At 48.8% G+C, this 22,275-nt stretch overlaps 2 protein-coding genes and 1 long non-coding RNA gene across 18 annotated transcripts in view; 1 reads left to right on the top strand and 2 right to left on the bottom strand.

The window, feature by feature from the left end:
- Window positions 1–367: 367 nt before the first annotated feature.
- LOC141570209 (uncharacterized) lies at window positions 368–3,972 on the bottom strand. Its single transcript, XR_012494194.1, has 2 exons — window positions 3,655–3,972; window positions 368–527 (listed from the first exon to the last, which is right to left on the bottom strand). It is a non-coding gene; the product is annotated as an uncharacterized LOC141570209 (long non-coding RNA).
- A 139-nt stretch (window positions 3,973–4,111) lies between these two features.
- On the top strand, window positions 4,112–9,765 carry CDPF1 (cysteine rich DPF motif domain containing 1). Of its 6 annotated transcripts, none has more exons than XM_074326577.1 (5): window positions 4,144–4,185; window positions 5,399–5,542; window positions 6,142–6,254; window positions 7,242–7,353; window positions 8,472–9,765. In XM_074326577.1, exons 3-5 carry the CDS (start codon window positions 6,142–6,144, stop codon window positions 8,616–8,618), a joined length of 372 nt encoding a protein of 123 aa, XP_074182678.1. In that variant the 5' UTR covers window positions 4,144–4,185; window positions 5,399–5,542; the 3' UTR covers window positions 8,619–9,765. The 6 variants fall into 6 exon arrangements, with proteins under 6 accessions (XP_019594779.2, XP_074182678.1, XP_074182679.1 ...); XM_074326578.1 differs by having other exon boundaries at window positions 4,151–4,185; window positions 5,436–5,542; XM_074326576.1 differs by having other exon boundaries at window positions 4,170–4,185; window positions 4,435–5,542.
- Window positions 9,766–9,996: 231 nt separating this feature from the next.
- The window catches only part of PPARA (peroxisome proliferator activated receptor alpha), a 66,976-nt gene continuing 54,697 nt past the window's right edge, over window positions 9,997–22,275 (bottom strand). For all 11 annotated transcript variants that reach the window (XM_074326573.1, XM_074326570.1, XM_074326568.1 and 8 more), the window contains 2 exons: window positions 20,561–21,008; window positions 9,997–17,617 (listed from right to left, as the gene is read on the bottom strand). In XM_074326573.1, coding sequence (XP_074182674.1) covers window positions 17,370–17,617; window positions 20,561–21,008 — 696 coding nt within the window. In that variant the 3' untranslated portion in view covers window positions 9,997–17,369. The remainder of the gene's footprint in view (window positions 17,618–20,560; window positions 21,009–22,275) is intronic.

Genomic DNA, 22,275 nt, shown 5'->3' with positions numbered 1-22,275 from the left:
CAACATAGCATCTTATGATTGGGAGCTGTGCAGCTGGAGAGTGAGTTACAGGGTCATAAACGCAGGGCCCAAGTGGGCAGTCCCTGCCGGAGTGGCCTCAGGGGTCCAGGAAGGGGGGGCCCGTACCAGGACGGAGGCGGCCTGAGTGAGGACCAGGACGGCAGCTGCAGGTCCTGCAGAGAAGACAAGACTCTCAACTTGTGGTTACAACGAGAAGTTTAGCAATCACAGGACTTCTCCCACAGCCTGGGAAAGAAGAGCGCAGCAGGGGCCTTCTAACCTGGCACAGCAATGGCAAGGATTTATATAGTTTAGAGAAATGCGAATGATAACATTATCGGGAAAACAAAATAACAAGTGAGACAAATAAAAATTCAAATTTCTTTGAAGGATATTTTCACAGGATATGGCAATAATATCAGAGTCTTTTAACACTCCTTTTTTTCTCATCGTATTTCCAGGACTAGGGTAGGTATATTCCAGAACAAGTTGGCAGCAGTTATGAATACCTTCACGTCTGTATTGCACTGGAAAAAAGACGAATGTTCTCAGTTTAGCCCCTTATTAACTCAGATTAGATGAACAAGTTTTATATGCAAAGAGATGTCTCTGTAGCAATAGGAGAAATGTGTCCATCTACTCAAACTTTTAATTATGAAGACTTACATTTTTAAGGTCTGCTTCTATGTTATGCTATTATTTACTTAAAAAACAACACAACATTGAAGGCTTTTTGTCCACTGGAAACAAATACAGCAAGTCCTTGAATAACGTTGTTTTGTTCAATGTCATTTTGTTATGACATTGATGAGAAAAAAACTGATTCCCGGTGGGGCCACTGTCGGAGCGCACGTCCTCTCTATGTCTGCGTGGGTTTTCTCCAGGGACTCTGGTTTCCCCCCACGTCCCAAAGATGTGCATGAGAAATAAACTCTAAATTGTCCCAGTCAGAGTGTGGGTGTGTGATCGTGTCCTGCGATGGCTGTTCTGTCCAAGATGGGTGCCCACCTGGGCCCTGAGCTGCCGGAGGCTCCAGCCACCGGCAACCCTGAACTAGAAGCAGCGGGTTGGAAAATAACGATCTTTGTTTTTATTCGTCTTTCTTAAATGTATCTATAGCTCACATTTACTTTAGTGTTTCATATAAGCATTTTGGGTCTTTAGTTAGAAGTTTGGTGATATTCTTGTGATCAGAAATATGCCATAGGAGCTTAACTTCTGTTTATATTCATTAGCCTCTGGTCACATGGGTTCCTTATATATATTTTCCCTTACTCGCAGTTTCCAAGAACCCATGACTCCATTAAGTGAGGACTTACTTGCAAGCCTCTAAATGCAGCCTCCCCCCACCACTCCACGGAGGCCAACTTCCCTTGATCAGAAAAAACCTCCAGGGGCCTGTGTTCTGGAGGACGTTATCTGGGTGCTGGCCACACTGTGAAAATTCATCCTGCTGTACACTTAAGAAGTATGTACTTTTCTGTATGTATGTTATACTTTGAAGAGTTTACTTTAAAAAAGAAGGCCTTCTTCTGGAATTTCATTAGCACTGAAAGCAAAATGCAAGCCTCTGGACGTTCATTTTTCTGGCAGAAATGGAGAAAGGGATGAACAGGATGGCACTTACCTGTGAGATGAGGTGCATAAGGAATTAATCTTCCACTGTGCCCCCCTTTTGTTGCTATTAGCAATACTTTGCTTTAAATTCTAATCTGCACTCAATTCCTATTTCTCGATTTCCAGATTTCCTTTCTCAGTCTTCACTTAAATACACGATGTACAATACTCATTTAGTAATGCAATTTTTAAAAAGCTTATAAGCAATTCTCTTAAGACCCTATTTATGCAACATTTTGTTAAATATTGCCACAACATATAGGCAATTCTTTTCCCCAGCAAGTCCACCCCTAACATTGTGGGAGCCCAGTGCAGGATGAAAATATCTCTACGTGTAAATATTTAAAGGTTATAAAACAAGCTTACAAACTATACATAAAATCTTCTATCCACCTACTTGACAAATACACTTTCATAAGGACAAAATAAAAAAAATTATATGTAAAGCTACGGTTTTCACGTAGCTGGAAATTGGCAAAAACATAACTGAATTATGGTGTACCTCTGGGTATTCTGTTAATGGGCCACTGCTTGGGTGGGTAAAAAGATATATGTAACCCATGAACTATTATGTCTGTATTCCGTAAGATTTCCTTTTCTTGCCTTCATTTCAGAAGTCATCGTGTTGATAATAATGAAGACTTTCACATAATTGTGTGGTATTGACAACAGTGCTTGAGTTATTGTAGTTTGTAAATAGTTTTTAATTATTTCAGCTGGGGGAAACTTCACTCTGCTGAGGGAACGGCAACTGGAACTGTCAATAAAAGTCTCAAAGCTTTAGATTTAGAATTGAACCAGGAATACTGATATCATGTTTAAATATTGTAAGGAGGGTACACGTGACAAATTATCGTTATTGCACAAAATATTACAAGATATTTCCATGTCATGATATAAACGTTATTTCACTATTATCACCATTTCTTACAACATATTTAGATCCATACAGTATTAAGTTTTTCTCTTTTCACATTTTTTAGTGTTAGGATATTAGAAAAAAAAACCTGAAAACTGCAGTAGGTTGCTCACTTTGTTCCAATCTCTCTTTAGTAGAGACTATGCTTTGATCCACAAAGGCCAGAAAATAGTCTCTACAGAAATTAGTTTCAGGATTATTTGTACAAGAATCTTCAGACTCCAGCAAATGCTTCTGTTTCCTAGTTCTAAGTTCCCCACGTTGTATTTGACTGTCATTTCAGTTTTTTGTTGTTTTTTTTAAGAGCAGTTTTAGGTCCACATCAAAATTAAGGGGAAGATAAGATTTCCCATATCTCTCCTCCCCCCGCCCCCACAAACTCCCCCACCATCAACATCCCCAGCAGATTGGGACATTAGTTACAACTAATGAACCTACAGTGACATGTCAACATCGCTGAGTCCATAGTTTATACTAGGGTTCACTCTTGATCGCGTACATCCTACGGGTTTGGATAAATATATAATGACATCTATCCACCATTAGAGTATCATAGAGTATTTTCACTCCTCTATGCTTTGAATTGATCCAGAAAATGTCATTGCCATAAGCACAGCTGCGGGCGTATTCTCTAGTAACGAAACAAAGTGCTTGCTAATTTCTGGGCCCGGGCAGGGGCCCCTCTTGCTCAGGTCAGATCCAAGAGCAGTTTGTTCCTAGCATTACTAAAATGCCTTGTATAGTCCTTATTTCTCAATTCCCCAAGAAGGAAAAAGTCTGAGATGCCAGGCCTGCAGGCTCGAATAGGCCCCCCAGCCACACAGAACGGTGACTCAGGTACACACAGTGGAGGCCAGGAGCGAGGTGGGTGTGGCGGCCACTGCAGGTCGAGGGACAGCCTGTCAGAGACTCGGGGAGGGGGAGTTTGGGCGGCAGGAGAAACTGTGCCAGCCGTGTGCACCCGGGCAAGGCCTGGGAGGTCGAAGGACGGCGGGGCCCAGATCACGACGGCGTCGCAGCCCCACGTCAGGGCTTTGGCGGAGCACAGTGATACATCACCCCACGTGCACACAGCCTTATAAAGGTCCCAGGAAACCAAAGGGCTGCGCGGAACCCACCTTGTCTGATGCCTCAGGGGCACAGTCGCTCGTCTGCAGCCCAGATGCAGGGGGCTCCTGTCCTACTGGGCGGCAGGTACCAAGCGAGCGAACTAAACAAAACCTGAGTATTTCAGTCCGAAGAGCGTGAAGCGCGAGACCAAGAGTGACGACGATGGGTGTCAAGCTCCGTGCAGTCAGGTTATGTGCGGGCCGCGCGGCAGCAGCCGCGACTCTGCAGAGCCGGGTGGAAACCCCAGAAAGAAGCCGAGAACCTTGGAGCTGCCAGAAAGCAGGCCAAGTCGGCGAGCTCCGGTCGCACGGGCCTAGGTCCTCCCCAGGTGTTGCAGCCCCCAAACCCCCGGGAGCCGGCGGACACAGCGGAGGCGGAAGTCAGCCACAAAGCCCCGCCCCGCGCCTGCGCCTAGGGCAGCGGGGCGGGGGCAAGGGCCGCACACGCACCGGGCGCCGGGACCGTCGGGGGCGGGGCCGGGGCGGGGCTGCGCACGCGCGTTGGGCAGGGACGGCGCAGGCTGCGCGCGGAGAGCGGAGGTGAGTGGAGTGGCGTGGGGCTTGGGGCAGGTATGGGAGCCAGAGGCCGGTGCGGTCCCTACAGGCGCCCGCTGCTCGCATCCTGGCCTCGGCGCCTCTGTGGGGGTCTGCGGGGTTCCGAGCGCCAGCGGTCGGAACGGCTGCTTGAGGTGTTGGGAACGGGATGGAGGACGCGGGAGAGGCCGTCGGGTGACGGAGGGCTGCGCTGCCCGCGGGCTTCTGATCCCGGGGTCGGGCCTGCACGTGCAGGACTCGGGAGGGGCGTTTCAGGAAACTACGAGGAAGAGTCAGATGTAAAGGTTAGAGCTGAGAAGCAGCAGAGGTGACGCACGCCTTCAGATGACTTGATGGAGCCAAGGAAACAATCAGGGAACTTGGTTGAAGACGGGTCAGTAGAAACTCCCCAAACTGCAACACAGACAGAAAAGAGCGTAAAAACAAACCCAGAACAGAAGGTCCAAGAACTGTGGGACACACCAAACAGCCTGACATATTTGCAGCTGCAATCTCAGCAGAGGAGAAAGACGGGCAATAATGGTTAAGAATTTTCCAAAAATAATGAGAGATCAAGCCACAGGTGAAAGCTTGCTTAAAGAAGCGCAAGCAGGATAAATAATATTTTTTAAAAAAAGTTAAATAGGTTTCAAACTGCTGAAAGCCAAAGATAAAGGGAAAATCTTAAAGGCAAGCCAGAGGGAAATTCTACAGCAGAGATGTGGGGGGAAGACTTGCAAGTGGGAGGAATAGCAAGGGCAGAGGGAAGGGGGTCAGAAAATACAGGGACTCTCTGAAGGTTAGTAAGTGACCCCGGGGTGTGTGTGTGTGTGGGGGGGGAGTAACTGGGAAAGGTAATACCCCCACCAAACAGGCGCCAAATGCCAAGGAAGGGAGTTTATTGTGCAGTCGGTCCGGGAGCCCCTTAGCTTTGAAGCTCCACTCAGGGCCGTGGATTCTGTAACATTCTGCTGATTTTGTTATGCTTGTTATGTACATTGAAATGATAATGTGGCTTTTTTCCTTTATTCTGTTACTGTCGTAAGTTGCTTTCATGGGTTTCCAAATGTTAAACCAACCTTGTATTCCTGGAATTGGATCCACTCAGCCGTGATGCATTAGGCTTCTTATATTCTTGTATTCAATTTGCTAATACAGTAGTAGCTTGGTTTTCGAACGTCTCGGTTGATGAACATTTTGGTTTACAAATGCCGTAAAGCCAGAATTAAACGCTTCGGTTTTCGAACACGCCTCAGAAGTCGAACATGTCACGTGGCTTCCGCTGAGTGCAAGATCCTGAGGCCCAGCTGTCGGCTGTTTTCCAACGTTTCAGAACTCCAACGGATTACGTTCGAAAACCGAGGTACCATTATATTTTGCTAAAGATTTTTGTAGCTGTGTTCATGAAGGATATTGGTCTGTAGTTTTCCTGTACTTGCTTTGTCTGGTTAACAGTATGAGGGCAATCCTGGCAGTTTTGGTGTCCCTGTAATACTGGCCTCATCAAATCACTGGGTACGTGTTTATATTCTGAAACGGTTTCTATATGTTGGTATTACTTCTTCCTTAAATGCTTGACAATTTGCTGGTAAAACCATGTAGGCATTTTTTTGTGTGTGTTGTTTTATTTCATTTTTTAGGAAAAATTTAAATTATTAGTCCAGTTTTCTTCATTGATATAGAGCTATTCAGGTTTTCTATTTCTTTTTGAGCCACTTTTGATAATTGGCTCATTTTATGGTCCAGCATAGAATCTCTCTTGGTGAATATCTCACATGCACTTGAAAATAATGTGTGACCTTGAGTAGGTCTTTTTGAGGTCTTGCGCTTGCCCTAAACTTGAGGTTCCTTGTCTGTAGGGGTGCCCTGCATCTTCTGGGTAAGACACATGCAGTGAGAGGCTTTGACACATGGGTAACTTTTGGTTCTGAAGGTGCAGTGCCTTGTATCTTGATCTTGCAGATGGCGTGTGAGGCAGAGCGCCATCCCCTGGGTGTATTTGAGTGCCAACTCTGTGCCTTGACAGCTCCGTACAGCTATGTGGGGCAGAAGCCCCCCGACAGCCAGTCTGTCATGTAAGTACCAGTGGCCAGTGGCCCAGGAAGCCCGGCCCAGAGCTGGTTGGCGTGACTCCGACACGTGGCTTGGGTGTTGGCTTCAGGCCCACCCTGCCCAGCTCTGGATGTTTCAGTTTGACCTGAGGAGGCACGGGCAAGGGCAGGGTCCATCCAGCTCTTTCTTCCAGAACCTGCAAGCCCCTTCCTCCTGGCTCAGCCCAGAGTCCAGCACCTCCTCCAGCTGGGGTTAGAAGCACTGACTCAGGCTGGAACAGCCCAGCAGCTGGGAGTGAAAGGAGCCAAGGAGGCCTCCTCATGGGGGGCTGGGCCTCGTGGCCATGCCTGCTGCTTCCCAGCGGAAAGCCTGCCTGCCTGTGGCTCTTGCACTAGTGGGAGTGAGTCCTAAGGGCCAGCTTCCTATAATCTGCCCAGAGAAGGCGTGAAGGAGAGCCAGGGGGTCCCCGGGCTTGACTCTTGACCTTCAACTTGTCCTTCATCAAATGCCTCATTATAGGAAAGTTGACCAACATGTTACTCACATGGGACAAGTGGCAGGGGATAAGGCTTCTTTCTTCTGGTCGGGTTCCTCTGCTGACCAGGAACTGGGGGTGTTGTCTCCGGACCCCGTGGGTCTCCTTTCTGATGTGCGGTGTAAGGCCAGCACCTTACACAGGTGTAATGTGCCCTGGTTGTCCCAGTGTGGCAGCAGGCAGTTCGGGAGTGGGTGTCACCATGCTTGGGGTGGGGTGGGGGAGGGCTTGGATGGAGGCCTCGTTCCTCCCACCCCCACCCCGGTGCAATCAGGCTGAGGTCTGGGGGCTCGAGCCGCAGCAGCCCTTCCTTCGGCTGAGTAATGCTTGTCTCCACCGGGGCCGTTTCAGAGCAGGGGGCCAGCTCCTCCCCCAATGAGCCGCACAGGGTGCCGGCCCCAGGGAGGCCCATGTTGCTGTTTCCAAGCTTCCATCAGCAGAAGTTCCAACACTGGCATCACTTCCTGCCCCGCAGCCTTCTGGAGGAGAGCTACGTCATGAAGGACCCCTTCACCTCGGACAAGGACAAGTTCCTGATCCTCGGCTCGAGGTGCAGCGTGTGCAGCAGGCTGGTGTGTGTGGGCCCGGTGGGTAAGCCACGTCGGCTGGGGCTGTCTCCCCCTCCCCCTCCGTGGCTGGCACCCCACACGCATGATTGTGGGAGAGGTGACATGCGAGGACAGTGTGAGCCTCAGCCCTTCCTTGCCATGGTGACCTAGCATCCCTCAGTCACTAGGTGAGGGGGCCGGGTGGTTCTTAGAGGCCAGCTAGTCCGCCTCATTGTGGATGGTCCCCGCAGCCAGCAGAGGGTAGGGGACAGGCCAAGGGGAAGAGTGGGGGCAGAAGGCCTCCTTGGGGGGTTGAGGAATGGAAATGGATTCTTGGAGGGTCTGCACCACCCCAGTGACCCCCAGTAGTTCTTCCCCCTCCCACCAACTATGCAGATGGCCGCTGTGCTGCTTCCCTCCATGGGGTGCTGACCTTTCTCATTGTTCTTGGGGGACCTTCCAGAGGAAGGACTCGTGCTCTCTTGAGCATTTGTTGTGTGCCAGGCCCTGTGCTTGGGACCTGCTTTACCAGTGAGGCTCCTTTCCATCCTGCCCCAAACCAGGCAAAGAGGTATCATACCCATTTCATAGGTAAGGAAACTGAGGTTTGGAAAGGCTGGCGGCCCGGTCACAGGCACAGCTGAGCCTATTGTTAGAAGACCCAAGGATGGATGGCGATGTGGTGGGTGGCCAAGGAGTGTGGCCCCTGTGATCTGAGGGACCCTCCGAGAGGTCCCCGAGCATTCTGCCTGAGGGTGAAGTGTGAAGAAGGGAGCTGTGTCATGGGCCGCGTTTAGAGTTGGCCTCTGTCCATCCCAGGCGGAAAGGAGGAAGGCTCAGTGTAGGCTCCGGAATGATGAATGACTCCCGCAGCCCAGAGCCCTCCGGGTCTGAGCCTGGCTCTTTGCCGCCACCCCTCCCGCACGTCTTTTCTCCATGGTGAAGACCGCATTCGTTGAGGTGGCCGGCCAGGCCCCGGGCCCTGGCCTCCCTCTTACTGTTCTGGCTTGGACTATACTCTTCCCACCTCCGCTCAGCTGCCGTGTATCCTTGGGGACCCTGCCCAGCCCCCTGCCCAGCATGGGGTGAAGGGCTGGCCTCTGGGAGAGGCGGCACTTTGCTCCCTGGTGGTACTCAGCCCCCTCCCCTTCTTTCAGGACTGCAGCTTATTCTACTCCAAGAGATTTTGCCTCCCTTGTGTCCTGGAGCACATTGATGCCTTCCCTCAGGAAATTCGGCAAGATGTAGAGAAAAGGAAACTTCCATCAAAGAGGCCCGCCAGCCGGCCCACTGCTCGGACATGAGTGCAGCTGGCTGCCAGGCCCACAGCAGTGCCCTGCAGTCCTGCACGGGCTCCCAGGCCAGCTGGCCTCTGTGGCCTGGGGCTGGGACGGCGCTGAGCTGGAAGCCGCTGTCCGGGCCTTGTTTCTTGGCTCAGGGGAGTTAGAGCCTGGCCTGAAGCAGCAACAGGGCCGGGAGCCATGCAGAGGAGGCCCCCACAAGGCAGACCTCAGGCAGACAGCCTGTGCCCCGGCGCTGGGGTGGACCGCAGGGCAGGAGCAGAGGGACGCCGAGTCTGGGCCTGCTGGCCGTCTCTTTCTGCCGAGGCTGGGTGCTGGGCCCTCCTGCAGCGTCATCCCCTGGCTCGTGTCCTGCTCACCCCCAGTCGGGCTTGGAGGGGCCGATGTGCCCTTCGTACAACTGATCAGATCCAGGAGCTGTTCCCACGTTGCTCTGCCGGGCCCTGTGGACTTAGCAGCACAGGGACCAAATCCCGCTGTCTCAGGGTTGTGGGTCCAGCGTGGGGAGACCCTGTGTGGTCACGCCAGCGCTCCGGACTGTCAGTGAATCGGGTGGTTGAGGGTTGGTGCTTCCATCGTCTTCTGTTCCTTCCACGTCTGGCTCCAGGCCTAACTCTCTTCCCAGGTAGAGGGATACCCTCGGCTTCCTTCCCTCAGGGCCGCACCTCAGAGCCAGTCGGTTGCTTGCCTGCTGCTTCCCCATAGCGGGCTCAACTCTTCGTGCCCGTGAGGTCCACCCCTACAGTCTACCGATGTCCTGTGGTGCTTCTGTCATGGCACCCCTCTGCCATGGCACCCCTCCATCATGGCGCCCCTCCACCATAGTGCCCCTCCCCTGGCCCCCCTGCACCTGACACCCCTTCCCCCTGGTACCCCTCTGCCATGGCACCCCTCTCCTGGCACTCCTCTACCTGGAACCCCTCTACCATGGTGCCCCTCCTCTGGCACGCCTCCCGACACCCCTGTCCTCGTGGCTCCCCCGTAGCATGGTGACACACTGGATTATGAGCTCCCCTGTGTCTGCTGGTTCTTAGAAGGAAGGTGGGTGCTGCTCTCTTACTGTGTAATGGCTGCCAGGCCCCCTTACACTGCGTGGGTGGTGATAGAAACTGTTCGATGAGAGAATGAATAAAGAGCTTTTACGGACCGAGCCGCGGGCTGGGCTTTATTTTCAGATGTCCACACTTTTAAAAGCTCTCCGTGCCTCATGTTACTGCAGACAAATGGACATTGTGTTCCGGCCACACTGTCCCAGGCGCATTCTGTACAAATGAAGACCACGTCAGGTGAGTGGGGCGGGGGACGGCTCTGGCCGAGGGCAGACGTTCCTAAGGTCTGGGGATTGGTTTCATCCTCATAGCATCACTCAAAATTCACCAAGTAATCTTTAAAAATAGTTTATTTTTTAAAACCATTAAGGCAAAACTGTACCCTGAAATTAACTCTTTACATTCATCAGTCTTACAGTAGGACATTCCAAACATATAAGTTCCCATAAATTCAGGATATAAATCAATATGTATATTGATCAGTTCAATCTCCTAATGGCAAAATGAATAAGACCCAAGATTTTGTAAAAGTTATTTTACAGCCATTTTCTAATTGCCTGGAACCACGATCGGTTAGCGTGAGTGGGAAGATCCCAGCGCCGTTTGCCCATCTGCACACCCGCCTCCGGAGGCCCGGGGCCCCGCCCAAACTCAGAGAGGGCGTCTGAGTTGGAGAGGGTGCTGGAGCCTGCTCAAAAAATCTGCATTGCAACTGCTCCTGTTTAGGTAAAAACAAGGGGTCTGTCTTCCCCTAAATACTTTGAGTATAAGGCACCCATCAAGAGGAACGATACACATGCCGGGAAACCAAGGTCAGGCCTTGCTTTGGAAGTCTGCACCGTGCTGGTGTGTGTCGTCCCCTTGGGCCCTGTGGGTCCTGGGAGGCGGGACAGGTATACATCAAGAGGAAATTTTACCACGATACAGAAAACAACATATGGGAAACATATGTGGTTTCCGTTTTATGCTTCGGGTTGAGCCATCTGGAGGCTGCCAGAGAACCAGCCCGTGTGAATATTCCATCAGAATATTTCAAATTGCAAAGTTCTTTGGTAATAATAACCCACAGGTAATAATTCCCGGCAGAGCAGACAGCGACTTACTACACAAGAGTAGTTCGTGGTCTTTAGCGAGACACTGCTGTGTGAGGTCAGTGACTTCTCACCTGGGTTTAAGGTGGCAAAAATGATAAAGACAGACTCGCTGTGCTTCCTGCACATGAAGTGTGGCAAAGAGAACAGATTTCCGCAGAGACAGTCTACGTGGCTCAGCAGACAGGAAAACGGCGGCGAGTGAGCGGCTGTATTTCAGTTGTGATGTTCCAGCTTCCTTGCTGTTTCCAAGAGCAGGCGATTAAGAGTATATGTCAGTTAACACTGATTTCCAAGAATCCAAATGCTTGTTATTAGGTACATGGTTGTAAGTTAGTAAAATATTTATATTAGGATTTTTTTTAAAAACTCAAATCACAGTATTTAAGATACAGCTATTAACATGGTTCTTTTTATACAATGTAGAAAAAAATAGTGATACTCAAACACAAATACTGTAATCTTACCAAAAAAGAGTACTGAGTGGCATTCATCTTTTGTGAGGTACATTTATTTTTTTAGGCCTGAAAAAAGGAACAGACCGACTGTGCTTTTGAAAAGAGAAGACATTTCCCCAAAGTGAATGATTTTACTTTGCAAAGCTTGGTCACTCACTTGTCTTCAGGGCCTGAAGCTTGACCGCCCTGCCTAGACTTGGTGGCACATGGCCCGCCCCCAGCTCACCCCTGTCCCAGGAGGCCCGGCTCCACGTGGGGGCTTGTCTGCACCAGCCTTCGGCCTGCATGGTACTGCAGCTCACCTTGTTAACAGACTTTAGATGCTGGTGGGCTGGTGGGGGCGGGGAGAGGGCAGGAGAGGAGGAGGCTGCTGTATTCCCTGCCTTGGAGAAAAATAGGGAAGTTTTTCACATTTGACCCAAATAGCAAACATTTTAAGTGAAAAAAAACAAAACAACAGACCTAGGTCTTAATTTGCTATCTATGATGTAAAAACTGGATGTTTGTTTGTTTATTTTGGCAACGAATGCATTTAACAGTGATGGGGCCACTGACGTCCTGGATGTTATCAGTTGCCTCAATCAGCATGTGACATTGCACACGGATGCAGTTGGGTCTGTCCCATTTGGCAAAGGGTTCCACAAGGGTGTGGCTGTACTTCAGCTGGACCACGTTACACGGCCTCCCCTTCTCGGGGAGCGGGAAGTAAATGGTTATATTTCTCGTGTCTCAAATTGAAATTTTGAGAAGCAAGTGGTCAGTCGATAGCCCCACGGCAGGTCTGAGAAGGCGCCTGGAGCTGGGAAAAGGCAGTGTGGACAGCAGCCTGGGCGGTGGCCCCACTTCTGCTCTAACAAGCAGGCCACACTGCAGCTTTCTGTTTTAGTAAGCCTGCAGCCCACTGCTGAAATAAAATTTGAGAATCTGCTGCATTCCACAAAAAGCAGCATAATGGAAAGCATTATGTAATTATTTAAACTAGAGCATAAAGACTCGTCTTTTTGTTACGAGACTTCCAATATCACATTTTCGTTTTTATATTGTAGCTCCCAGACAAGTACAATATGTTGGGTCTCCTACATTGTGAGTCAGTCCAGATGTACTGCCTTTATTCTTATTCTACTGTTTCACAGGCCGGGGGGGGGGGGGGTCAATGACCATTTTCCTGAATTCTATTAAAATGGCACCTAAAAAATACGAAAATCTGAGCAAAAACTTAGACCTCAACCTTTGGAGCCTAATCTCAGATCTTTCTGGGTAGGTCCCTCAGAGGGGCCTGTGACCTGGGCAAAGTCCCTGGACTTAGCAAGAGGACAGCCACCTGGCAACTTTATGGCTTCAAAGAGCCCCTTGGTTGGGGTGGTGCTGTCACCACAGTGCAGGATGAGTCAGCATTTATTTGTCACAACCTTCATGTGCTCCTCCCACTAGGGCACACTGCGCTGTCCTCAGAGCCTTTCTGCTGTGGGTGTTCAGGGGCCCTTCACTTCCGCCTGTGCCGTCTGAAGGTCACTTGTCAGGAAGGCAAGAGGCCCCTGAACTGACAGCTCAATGCAAAGGCTTGCTGGGTAAGAATCATTAACCTGCGGGGAGCCCTGTAAGTCAGCTGGCCCAATAGTGAAGAGAAGCTGGGCCGTTTTAAACCGAGAACAAAGACAGAGCCAGGCTTTGGAACCGCCCAGTGCCTGGCAGTGCCAACGGTGTAAAAGTTGGGTGTGTGGTAAAGGTCTGCCGTGGACACATTTTAATAATCAGTAAGCCTTCAGCTGGTGGCATCGATCTGAGTTTTCAACTTCTATAGACAGTATAATTTCCTTGCCTCTCCCGAATTGAACGTTGAAGCAAGTAACCCTTGCAGGCCGAAGCCTAACCCACAGAGCACGGGCGGGTGGGGCGGCCGCACTGCCTGTTGTGAAGGCTGGCAGGAGCTCGAAAGGGCCACAGACCTGCCACGCCAGGCAGCCCGTCATTGGAGCAGGGCTGTTTCCACTTTGAGATGGGGGGTGATTCCATCCCCCACTGCAAACGGCTGAGCATCAGAGGAGACACGTCAAGTGCTCCTGCTTTGAAAGCAGTAAAGACCCATGGCGTAGGAGGGGAGCACCTGACATGCCTTCCTAGCGGGATCTGCGTTTTGAAAGGCCACATGGGTTGAAGAGGTACTGTGAAGGTGGCTGGCTTTCCCTGGGTCCCTGGAAGTCCCAAAGACCAGGCCAGTGGTCAAGTCAGTTTTAGCTGGAAATGTCATTGGTTGAAACAATGGACCCACATTTAGACGGGAGTTCCTAAGACATTCCAATGACAGGTGTGACCATTGGATCAAGACCAAAAAACCATCAGGCATCCAGGCACTAAGATCTAATGTGCTCAGTGTCACCATGGTTTGAAAAGGGAGCACGAGGCAGGAAACGTCTGGAGTCGAGCACAGAGGCACAGGTGCGACTAACGGGAAAGACCTTGGGAAGTCAAGGTCTGACCAAGGCTGGCAGGGAGGCACCTCTTTCCATCCTCCTCCGGCAGGATTTCCCCACAAAAAGGCTTATGCGCAGCCAGCAGGCATAGCTGAAGAGGGGAGGCCTCTGGCGGTGGGTCACTGCAGGCCTGCCCACCGCCACTTCTAAACCCGGTCACACTCAAACTGTCTCACTAAACAAGGCAGCAACTTTTGCACATGCGTATCTCTGAGGCTCCCTTTAAACAATAAAAGTTCCTTTAAAAAGTCAGCTAAGCTTCCACTTCTCAGTGCGGACAGGAGGTAAGCGTGCAGCCTCAGCTCTTATCACAGATGGTCTGACCAAAGATGCAGCAAACAGGCCGCGGTGGTTTCAGTACCTTAATTTTACCAGTGCCTTTTGATATCTCTATTGAGGTAGCTGTTATGCTGGGGAGGTTTGGGGAAACAGTACTTGCTAAGTTAATCGTTAACTTATCATCATATAACACAGGATCTGACTTAGGCCTCGAGCTTCTGCTCAGGTCTTCAGATGCTGTGCTGTCCCTGGGCCGGCCACACAAACCTTGAGGCCATCTGCTGCCCAAACGTTTTAGACAGCCCTGGGTAAGACACGCATCGGTACAAGCAGAAGGCTATGTTCTATGAAAAGCAAGAATCCCCTTAAAACAGGGACAGCTCTCGCAGGCATTCGCGAATGAATGTTCTGAGCACCAAGGTTGTCTGTCCTCCACTTCACCTTCATTATTTGTTGTCTGCATACATCCACCTTAGGAAGCGGCCCTGAATCCATCTCATCAGAGTTGTAGAAAGGTCTCAGGCAGCCGTCTGGTGCTCCAACAATATTCAAACTGCTCCTGAATCCCGCTCTCGCTGGGGCATGTGGGAGTATCCTGCTTTTGATGATACTGGACATCCCCGAAATAGCTTCCTGCAGTGCGGCCCTCAGGCTTCAGGGAAATGCCTGGATGCAGAAGGCAGGGACACGCCGTAGGAGCGGGTAGACAGGACCAGGCTGGATCTGAGCCCGCGGCTGGCCACACGGTGAGGAGGTGTGTCTCAGATGAGTCCCAGCTGCCCCTTCATTGTCACTGTCATCAGCACCTGAGACCAAGACCAAGGCTGCTTGGTATTTTGTGGTCTCAGAGGAGTTTGGCACTTTTTGCTATTTATAAGTCAAGAACATGAAGAAGCAGGTTTAAGCAGTGACTTGCTAAAGTGGAGTCAAGGTGGCATTCACGCCAGGTGACTCCACGCTCGCAGCTCGCAGCTGGAAGCTTCTAGAACCTGTTATGATGACGTTTCCATTGTACTCTGTGCCAATGTCTACTGAAACCTAGCAAGCAATACATGCACTCTCACTAGTCCCTGTTTGAAATCCTACACTGCACTGAACTGGTGATGAACTCGTCTATTTGACTATGGATGAGCTGAGAAATCTGATTAGATGACACAAAACATTCTGAGTGGCACTTACAGTGATTCTGTTATTTAAAATGAACGGGATCATGTGATTTTCTTCCTATAATAAGTGAACAATGCAAGTGACTTTCAAGCTGAGGTCACTTGCGGCCTCTTCTGTGGCTTCATCAGGGACATTGCCGTGTAGTCTGGCCAGGCCCCCAGAGATCCAACACTCACTAAAGCTACTAATATACAACCTGTGCCTTCAGTCGGCCTGACTGTTAAGGCTGAAAGTGTGAAATCTGTTTTAGATCGGTTTTAGGAAAATCTAAACAATGAAAGACTTTTCTGAAAGCTCGGGTCTCAAGGCATCTGAGTAAGAGGCCAGTGGTCGAAGGGGGCAGCACAGACCTGATGTTGGAATCCAGCCCCAGGACCTTGGACCCCAGGACCTGCATACTTATCAGTCCGGGGTTCTCATTCTAGGAACGAATGTTGAAATGGATGCTCCACGTGACTCAAAGCTTAGCTCCTTTCTGACTTAGGAAGACCTCTTGTTTGGTGCTGCTCGTATTTGGAAATACTTTTGCTTCCAACAGATCCTTTGATTAGATCTTAAGAAACCACTGATCATGGAATTTTTAAAAGGATGTTCTAATTGTAACTTTTGCTTTTTTAAAATTGTAGTCTCACGGTTTTATTGTTCTTCTACTGTTGCATTTTCTTAATGCTGATCTTGGGAACTTTATCAATATCAATCCTAATCCTTCCTTAACAGCAAATAATAATGATCTTATAGAGCCAGATTTTCTAAAGATGGGGGGTGGTTGTCAAGGATACAACCTCACAGATGCTGTGTGTGTGAGGTATCCAGTGACCCCCCACCCCCCACTGTGCTGGCACTGACCAGCGCAGCCCAGTCTGGATGGGTGGGAGGGGCTGCTGAAAATCTCTGACTGAACAATGGATCTCCTCTGCTGCACAGAAAGAGAGAGCGCTTCCGGGTGCACAAGCTCTAGACGAAAACCATAATCAACATTGCTTTCACAGGCAGACTGAGGTTCAGAAGTTGATCTTCAAGGCTCGAACAAATATTGTAGCTATTGGAAAGACCACCTTACACATGTGGTTGGAAAAGGGCACTTAACTCTCTCAATCTTTGTAAAACCCACCAGCCTGGTGTGAATCCTGAGACTAAGTGAAACCACCTTTGCAGTCCTCTCCCCACTCCAGTGCTTTTCAAGCTGATCCCTCACCCCTACCCCCTCTAGAAAGTCACATTTGCCTGGTCTTCTCCACTCCAGGTAGCAGCTACTCCCACCAAGAGTCACAAGAACAAAACCGCATATTTTAAAAAGCAACACAGGGAAAGACCAAGGAGCTGCCTTGACACACAGGACCAGAGGCACATTTACAAATAATTTGTCAGTTGCCCCTGAAAACTACCATGGCCTGACTGGGTTGGTTCAAATTTGAGAGGAAACGGAGGTGAGAGGACTGGGATGCCAAGGTCCTTTCACAGTTCGTCATGATCCTGCTCACCACGGACGTCAGCTTCACACAGGCCTGTGATCCAGTCCAGAGTGGGTCCTGAGAAGCAGTTTTCTGGAACCTCCTACACAAACCTGGAAACAGGCTTTACCCCACATATTAGCCACAACCAAGAAAACTGTGAACTGAAAACAAAACAATGGCTGCATTTTGATAGCTTATCAAATATTATAATTCTTTGAAATTCTAAATCCTATGATTAAAAACAGCATGTTGTCTTTCTTCAAATTCAGGAAACAGAACTGAAGTTTTCCAAATAAATATTTTGCTGCTTTTTAAATACCTAACCTTTGGATACATCTAGGTTTATAGGATTATAAAAGTTAAAAAGTGCTGATTAGTTTTCAAAATTATAAAGGAGCACAACAGTCACCGGTGGCACCAAGGGAAGACAGACCACGTGTTCTGAGGTCACCAGTTTATTCAGTGGTGAATTACGTGATTTATAGAAATCTGCACTGATTAACCCCCGGGTAGGTTCAAATCAGGCCTCTGAATAGCGTTCTCTTTATTTTCCAAGTCCTGACTCTCAGCCTCGCATCGCCAGCATTTCCGTACTTTGCACGCTCTTAGAAGCACAGGTTACAAAGGAAGTACGTGTGGAACAGGGTTCCGGTTGCCACCTGGGGCTTACACTTACCATCTCGAAGGTTACAGCGGCGCGTCTGTGCAAAGCAGCCTGCTCGTGTGTAGTGCTGTCACTTTAAAACTCCTGAGATGTCCCTCCTCTCTTGCTCAGTTACCATCAATCAGTACATATCCCTGTAGATTTCTTGCAGCAGCGGGTGCAGGGCGGCGTCCGACTCGGTCTTTTTGATGATCTGCACCAGCTGCGCGTGCTCGGTGACGAGCTGCCGGAGGTCTGCCATTTTCTGAAGAAGCTTGGGGAAGAGAAAGGCGTCGTCCGGGTGGTTACTCTGCAGGTGAAGTTTGAGCACGTGCACGATCCCCTCCTGCATTTTTTCAATGTGTCCGACGTTCAGAAGGCCGGGACGATCTGTCCTCAAAAGAAAGAGGAGACGATTGAGTGTGACGATCACCATGGTAACGCCCAATATGTGATCACTTTGAGAAACCACATGTCCGTATTTTAACGGGGCCTTTCTTACCAAAAGCTTCACGGCCTTCAGATATTGTCAACTTGACTAGATTTTTTCCAAAGTCACTGGGCCTAATAGGGGCAGACAGGACAAATGCTCATTCCTACACTTGATCTCGGCCAAAAGGTCGAGAAGCGATACAAATGCTCATTTCTAAATATTTATATTCCCTTAAATCGACTAGACCTCACAGCATGGCCCTTTCATTTTGGATTTACCTGATTACCGCCTGTCGGGGAAACCCCAGAACGCGAGGAGTAACTATACCTTCTAATGATGATTACGACCAATTTTGTATTATATGGAATATGAAATTCTTCTTTAGTCAAAAGTAGATATTTGGTTTCAAGTTTTTGACCAATATTTAAGGAGTGTGATAATGCGCTACCTGGGTTTTGCAGTACAAAGCACTGTAACAGGTATCTTCTAATGTGAATCAGCTGAAAGAAAGTGGAGCGAGATCTGAATGGAGGATGGATACTGGCTGGAGAGGATGCCCAGGAGACCCGGGGCGGGAGGTCTGGTGCAGGAAGGGCCAATGGTCACAGCAGGTGACGACCCTGGAGGAGCTCAGCCCTGGGTACCAGACTTCCTGGGACACTGTCAGACCAGGAAGTCTGCCCTTGGTACAGAAAATAAGCCCCCAATCCATATTCAATAGGTAGCGCTCTCTTTAAAGCCCCACTCCTAGGATTTTCAAAAGTGTTGCCAATGATGTAGATTTTTCATTGTTGTTGTTGTTTTGGTTGTAAAACATATAGTTCACCCTGGAACAATGTGGAGGTTGGGGTGCTGACCCCCATGTGGTCAAAAATACACAAATAACTTCCCCAAAACTCATCTATAGTCATCCCTGGGTATCTGCAGGGGATTGGTTCAGGGAATCCTTGCAGACACCAAAATCCGTGAATGCTCAAGTCCCTTATATAAAATGGCGTAAGGACAATGCCCAGTTGGCCCTTCTCATCTGCAGATTCCCAACTGCGGATCTAAAATACTGCTTTCGATCCATAGTTGGCTGAATCCGTGGATGCAAAAACTGGGGACACAGAAGGGTGACTGTATATTGAAAAAAATCTGAGTATAAGTGGACCTGAGCAGATCAAACCCACGTTGTTCAAGGGACAACTGTAATTAAGTTTTTCAACAGAGATTAAAAAAAATAAAGTGACCCCCCCATAATTTTAATCCCATCACAGGTTCATGTATATCTCACCAGACATATTTCTATATGTAGGGTGAATATATGATTATAATTTCTTTCATACAACTGATCACACTACATATAAATAGTTCTGCTATTGCTCTTTACCCACCACACACATCTTGAGTGTACAAAGGACAGTGGCAGATCGTGTGCCAACTGCTTTGCCATTTTACACTTTTGCCAGAGCCTAAGGACTCCCTCCACCAGACTGGGCCCCGCTGCGTGCAACGGGGACACACCTCATGGGGTGGGGCTGGACTGCCCTCACCCCGCGCTCCTTACAGAGTCTGGGTGGTTGTGGCAGCCTCAATTCTGTAAGTGTCAATCCCGGGGGACAATATAGCTGCCAGTACTTTGTGGGAGCAGGCGCCCCGTCGGTGTCCCCCAAGGCCAGGTATGATAAACCAATTTTACAGTAGAGGAATGACCTTTGTAGACCCAGACAGTACTATTTAAAGGAACGTGACACTGAGCCAAAAATCTGGGGGCTGCAGAGCCAGCTCCCGCAGAGGCCTGCATTTCCCTTCACTGGGATCCATTTCCTCTAGCAAAGCAAACTGCAATTGCTGCTGGTTCACTCCTAATTATTTTCATTATGAAATAGCATAAATATACCAGTAGTGACCACGACTGTACCAACATCTGTATGGCACTTTATAAAGAACTGTCTGTAATACAGATATAACTTTATAATCATATAATATACAGTCACGCGCCGCTTAACAATGGGGATACGTTCTGAGAAATACGTCGTTAGGCGATTTCGTCATTGTGAGAACATTACGTAGTACACCTACACGCACCTAGGTGGCCCTGCCTGCCGCACGCCTAGTGCCCGGGCTAGCAGCCTGTACGGCTCGTTGCTGCACAAAACAACACAAGACGGGATCAAAAGGAAATGGTGCCCTCACGAGACACGTAAACATGAGATGGATGAGGCTGCTGCCGGATAACACGGCGACTGTGTTACAGCAAACTTGTTTATGAGGAGAAAGGGTGCACTCTACAGTAACCGTAAAAGTCTAGTGTAGTCAATACACAAACCAGTAACAGTCGTTTATGACCAAGTGTTATGTCCCGTACATAACTGATGAGCTATGCTTTTAAACGACCGGCAGTGCCAGGGGGTGTGTTGACACCAACGTCACACACGTGAGTCATGCGTTGTGCTACGTTACTGCGACCTCATTAGGCGACAGTTTTTCAGTTCCATTAAAATCTATGGGACCCAAGGTATGCGGTCCGCTGTTGACCAAAACGATGTTATGTGACATTTAATTGTATCATAATAATATTATACACCATAATATTACATTCTAATTATTAACCATACCTGATTTAGTTGATATTATGTTATAATTATAAATAGAATATATATTTATATATAATTATAAATAGAACATATATAAAAGGCATATGTATTTATACATAATATATGCTATAATATGATACGATATGGATATAATTCTCACTTAATTCTAGTCAGTGGTGATGTTGCGACTCAGACACCCTCCCACCCACCAGTGCTGACTCCACTGCAGCCCATCTCCAGCTCAGAGTGGATTTACCACTGTCAAATTCTTTAAGATAGGAATGTGTGACATGGCACCAGCAGATTAAACCCATAACTTACCTCCACAGCAAATTATAGCAGCCACAAAAAGGGAAATATCACTGTCGTCCAGTTCCAGGGCATTGAACTTCATTGCGAAATCAAATTTAGGCTCCATGATATCACAAAACGGTTTTCTCAGGCTTTTCAGGAATTCACGAGTTATAAAACCATTTCCATACGCCACCAGCATTCCGTCCTTGTTCATCACAGACGACAGCATTGCAAAGATGGCCTCATAAACGCCGTATTTCAGCAAAGTGACTTGATCATTCAAGTCCAAGTTTGCAAAGCCGGGGATGGACTTGGCGAATTCCGTGAGCTCTGTGACAGTCTCTACAGATGTGCACTGGCAGCAGTGGAAGATGCGGACTTCTGCCTCCTTGTTCTGAATGCCATTGGCCACTAACTTGGCCACTAGTGTCTTCTCAGCCATACACAATGTCTCCATGTCATGTATGACAAAAGGCTGCAAAGAAAGACACTGGAATAAGTCAGGAAATTGGTGACAAGCTGTCGGCCTAATGATCAATACGCTGCATCCAAACCACCTGGCGAGAACCAGAATACGTGCAGCACACAGTCCTCGTACTTAAACCATCGCAAAATTAGTCGGGGACAAGCAGACCTTAACCGAGAACTAACAATCAAAACCGGTAATAATGGTCGGTGCCTGACAATGGGGGGGGCGGGTTTCACTGCTAAGAGAGGGAAGCACTGATTTTGGCAATAAAGTTAATGAGAGAACATTAGGAAAGCACTTTGAATATTTTGTAATATTCTCTGAACTCCTGCAGCAGCCGTAATTACGATAGTCCTTGACTTTACCATTCTACGAACTTTAGAGATAACCATCATTATTAAACGCCGGCTGTTGAATGAATGAATTTGGCATGTAAATACATACAACTCAGAAAGGCGGCATTTGTGTAGAAATCAGCAGGCAGCATTGTTAAACCCCTGTTCTTTGGGAATAAACTGGAAAAGCCTCAGAGAAGGCTTGCTTCCCTGTGCATAAGACTGAAACCTTCAGAGCTCCACGTTCTGGAACAAGTCCCCAAATGCCCATGGCAGCAGCCTGCCTGTCGCCATGCCACTGGCTCCTAAACCCACTGGTCCTGCATTAGTGGAGGAAAGAAGAGACGGCTGGCTGTATAATTTACAGCCAACATGCCCAGGAAGGATTACGTATCTGGTAGGGCTCACGAGAATGGCACAAGCACCACTCTGGCCAACGTGTGCCCAGAGCAGCCGCGGAGTGGGCCAACACGGTTTGCTGGGGCACATGCACAGGGCACAAGCAGCCGGTGGCTTTAGGAGCCACTCCAGCTGTAAGGTCGGCCGCGGCGACCGCGCCCGGACCTGTGGCATGACGTCTCCCTGTTTCTGGGCGCAGAAGCACATCTGGAGAAATCAGCACAGAACCCCTCAGGGCACCTGTGGGTGGTATCTGGCACAGAAGCAGGGTGCTGTGTTGGAACAATCCGATGGATTGCCTTCAAAATGTCCAAATAGAATTAGAATTTGCAATATAGTCTTGGACAAAAATAATCTGGTTCCACATCTGAGGAAAGGGATATTTTTAAAATTACTATGAATGAGTAACATTCTGAATACAAAATTCAGAGCCAAATTCCTGAATATCTCAAGTGTGACAAAGGAAGATGAACACTCTCTCTCTCCAAAGACCTTCAAAGCAGCAAGATTACCATGGTTTTTAAGAAAGTTTTGGGGCA

This window comes from Rhinolophus sinicus, linkage group LG02 (assembly GCF_036562045.2).
Source record: "Rhinolophus sinicus isolate RSC01 linkage group LG02, ASM3656204v1, whole genome shotgun sequence".
NCBI lineage: Eukaryota > Metazoa > Chordata > Mammalia > Chiroptera > Rhinolophidae > Rhinolophus > Rhinolophus sinicus.
This window is presented reverse-complemented; position numbering and strand designations above follow the sequence as displayed.

Coding starts and splice junctions, on each gene's coding strand:
- CDPF1 (XM_019739220.2), top strand. CDS start 6,142: ATGGCGTGTGAGGCAGAGCGCCATCCCCTGGGTGTATTTGAGTGCCAA. Junction 6,255..7,241: donor CCCGACAGCCAGTCTGTCAT/GTAAGTACCAGT, acceptor CCTGCCCCGCAG/CCTTCTGGAGGAGAGCTACG. Junction 7,354..8,471: donor GGCTGGTGTGTGTGGGCCCG/GTGGGTAAGCCA, acceptor CCCTTCTTTCAG/GACTGCAGCTTATTCTACTC.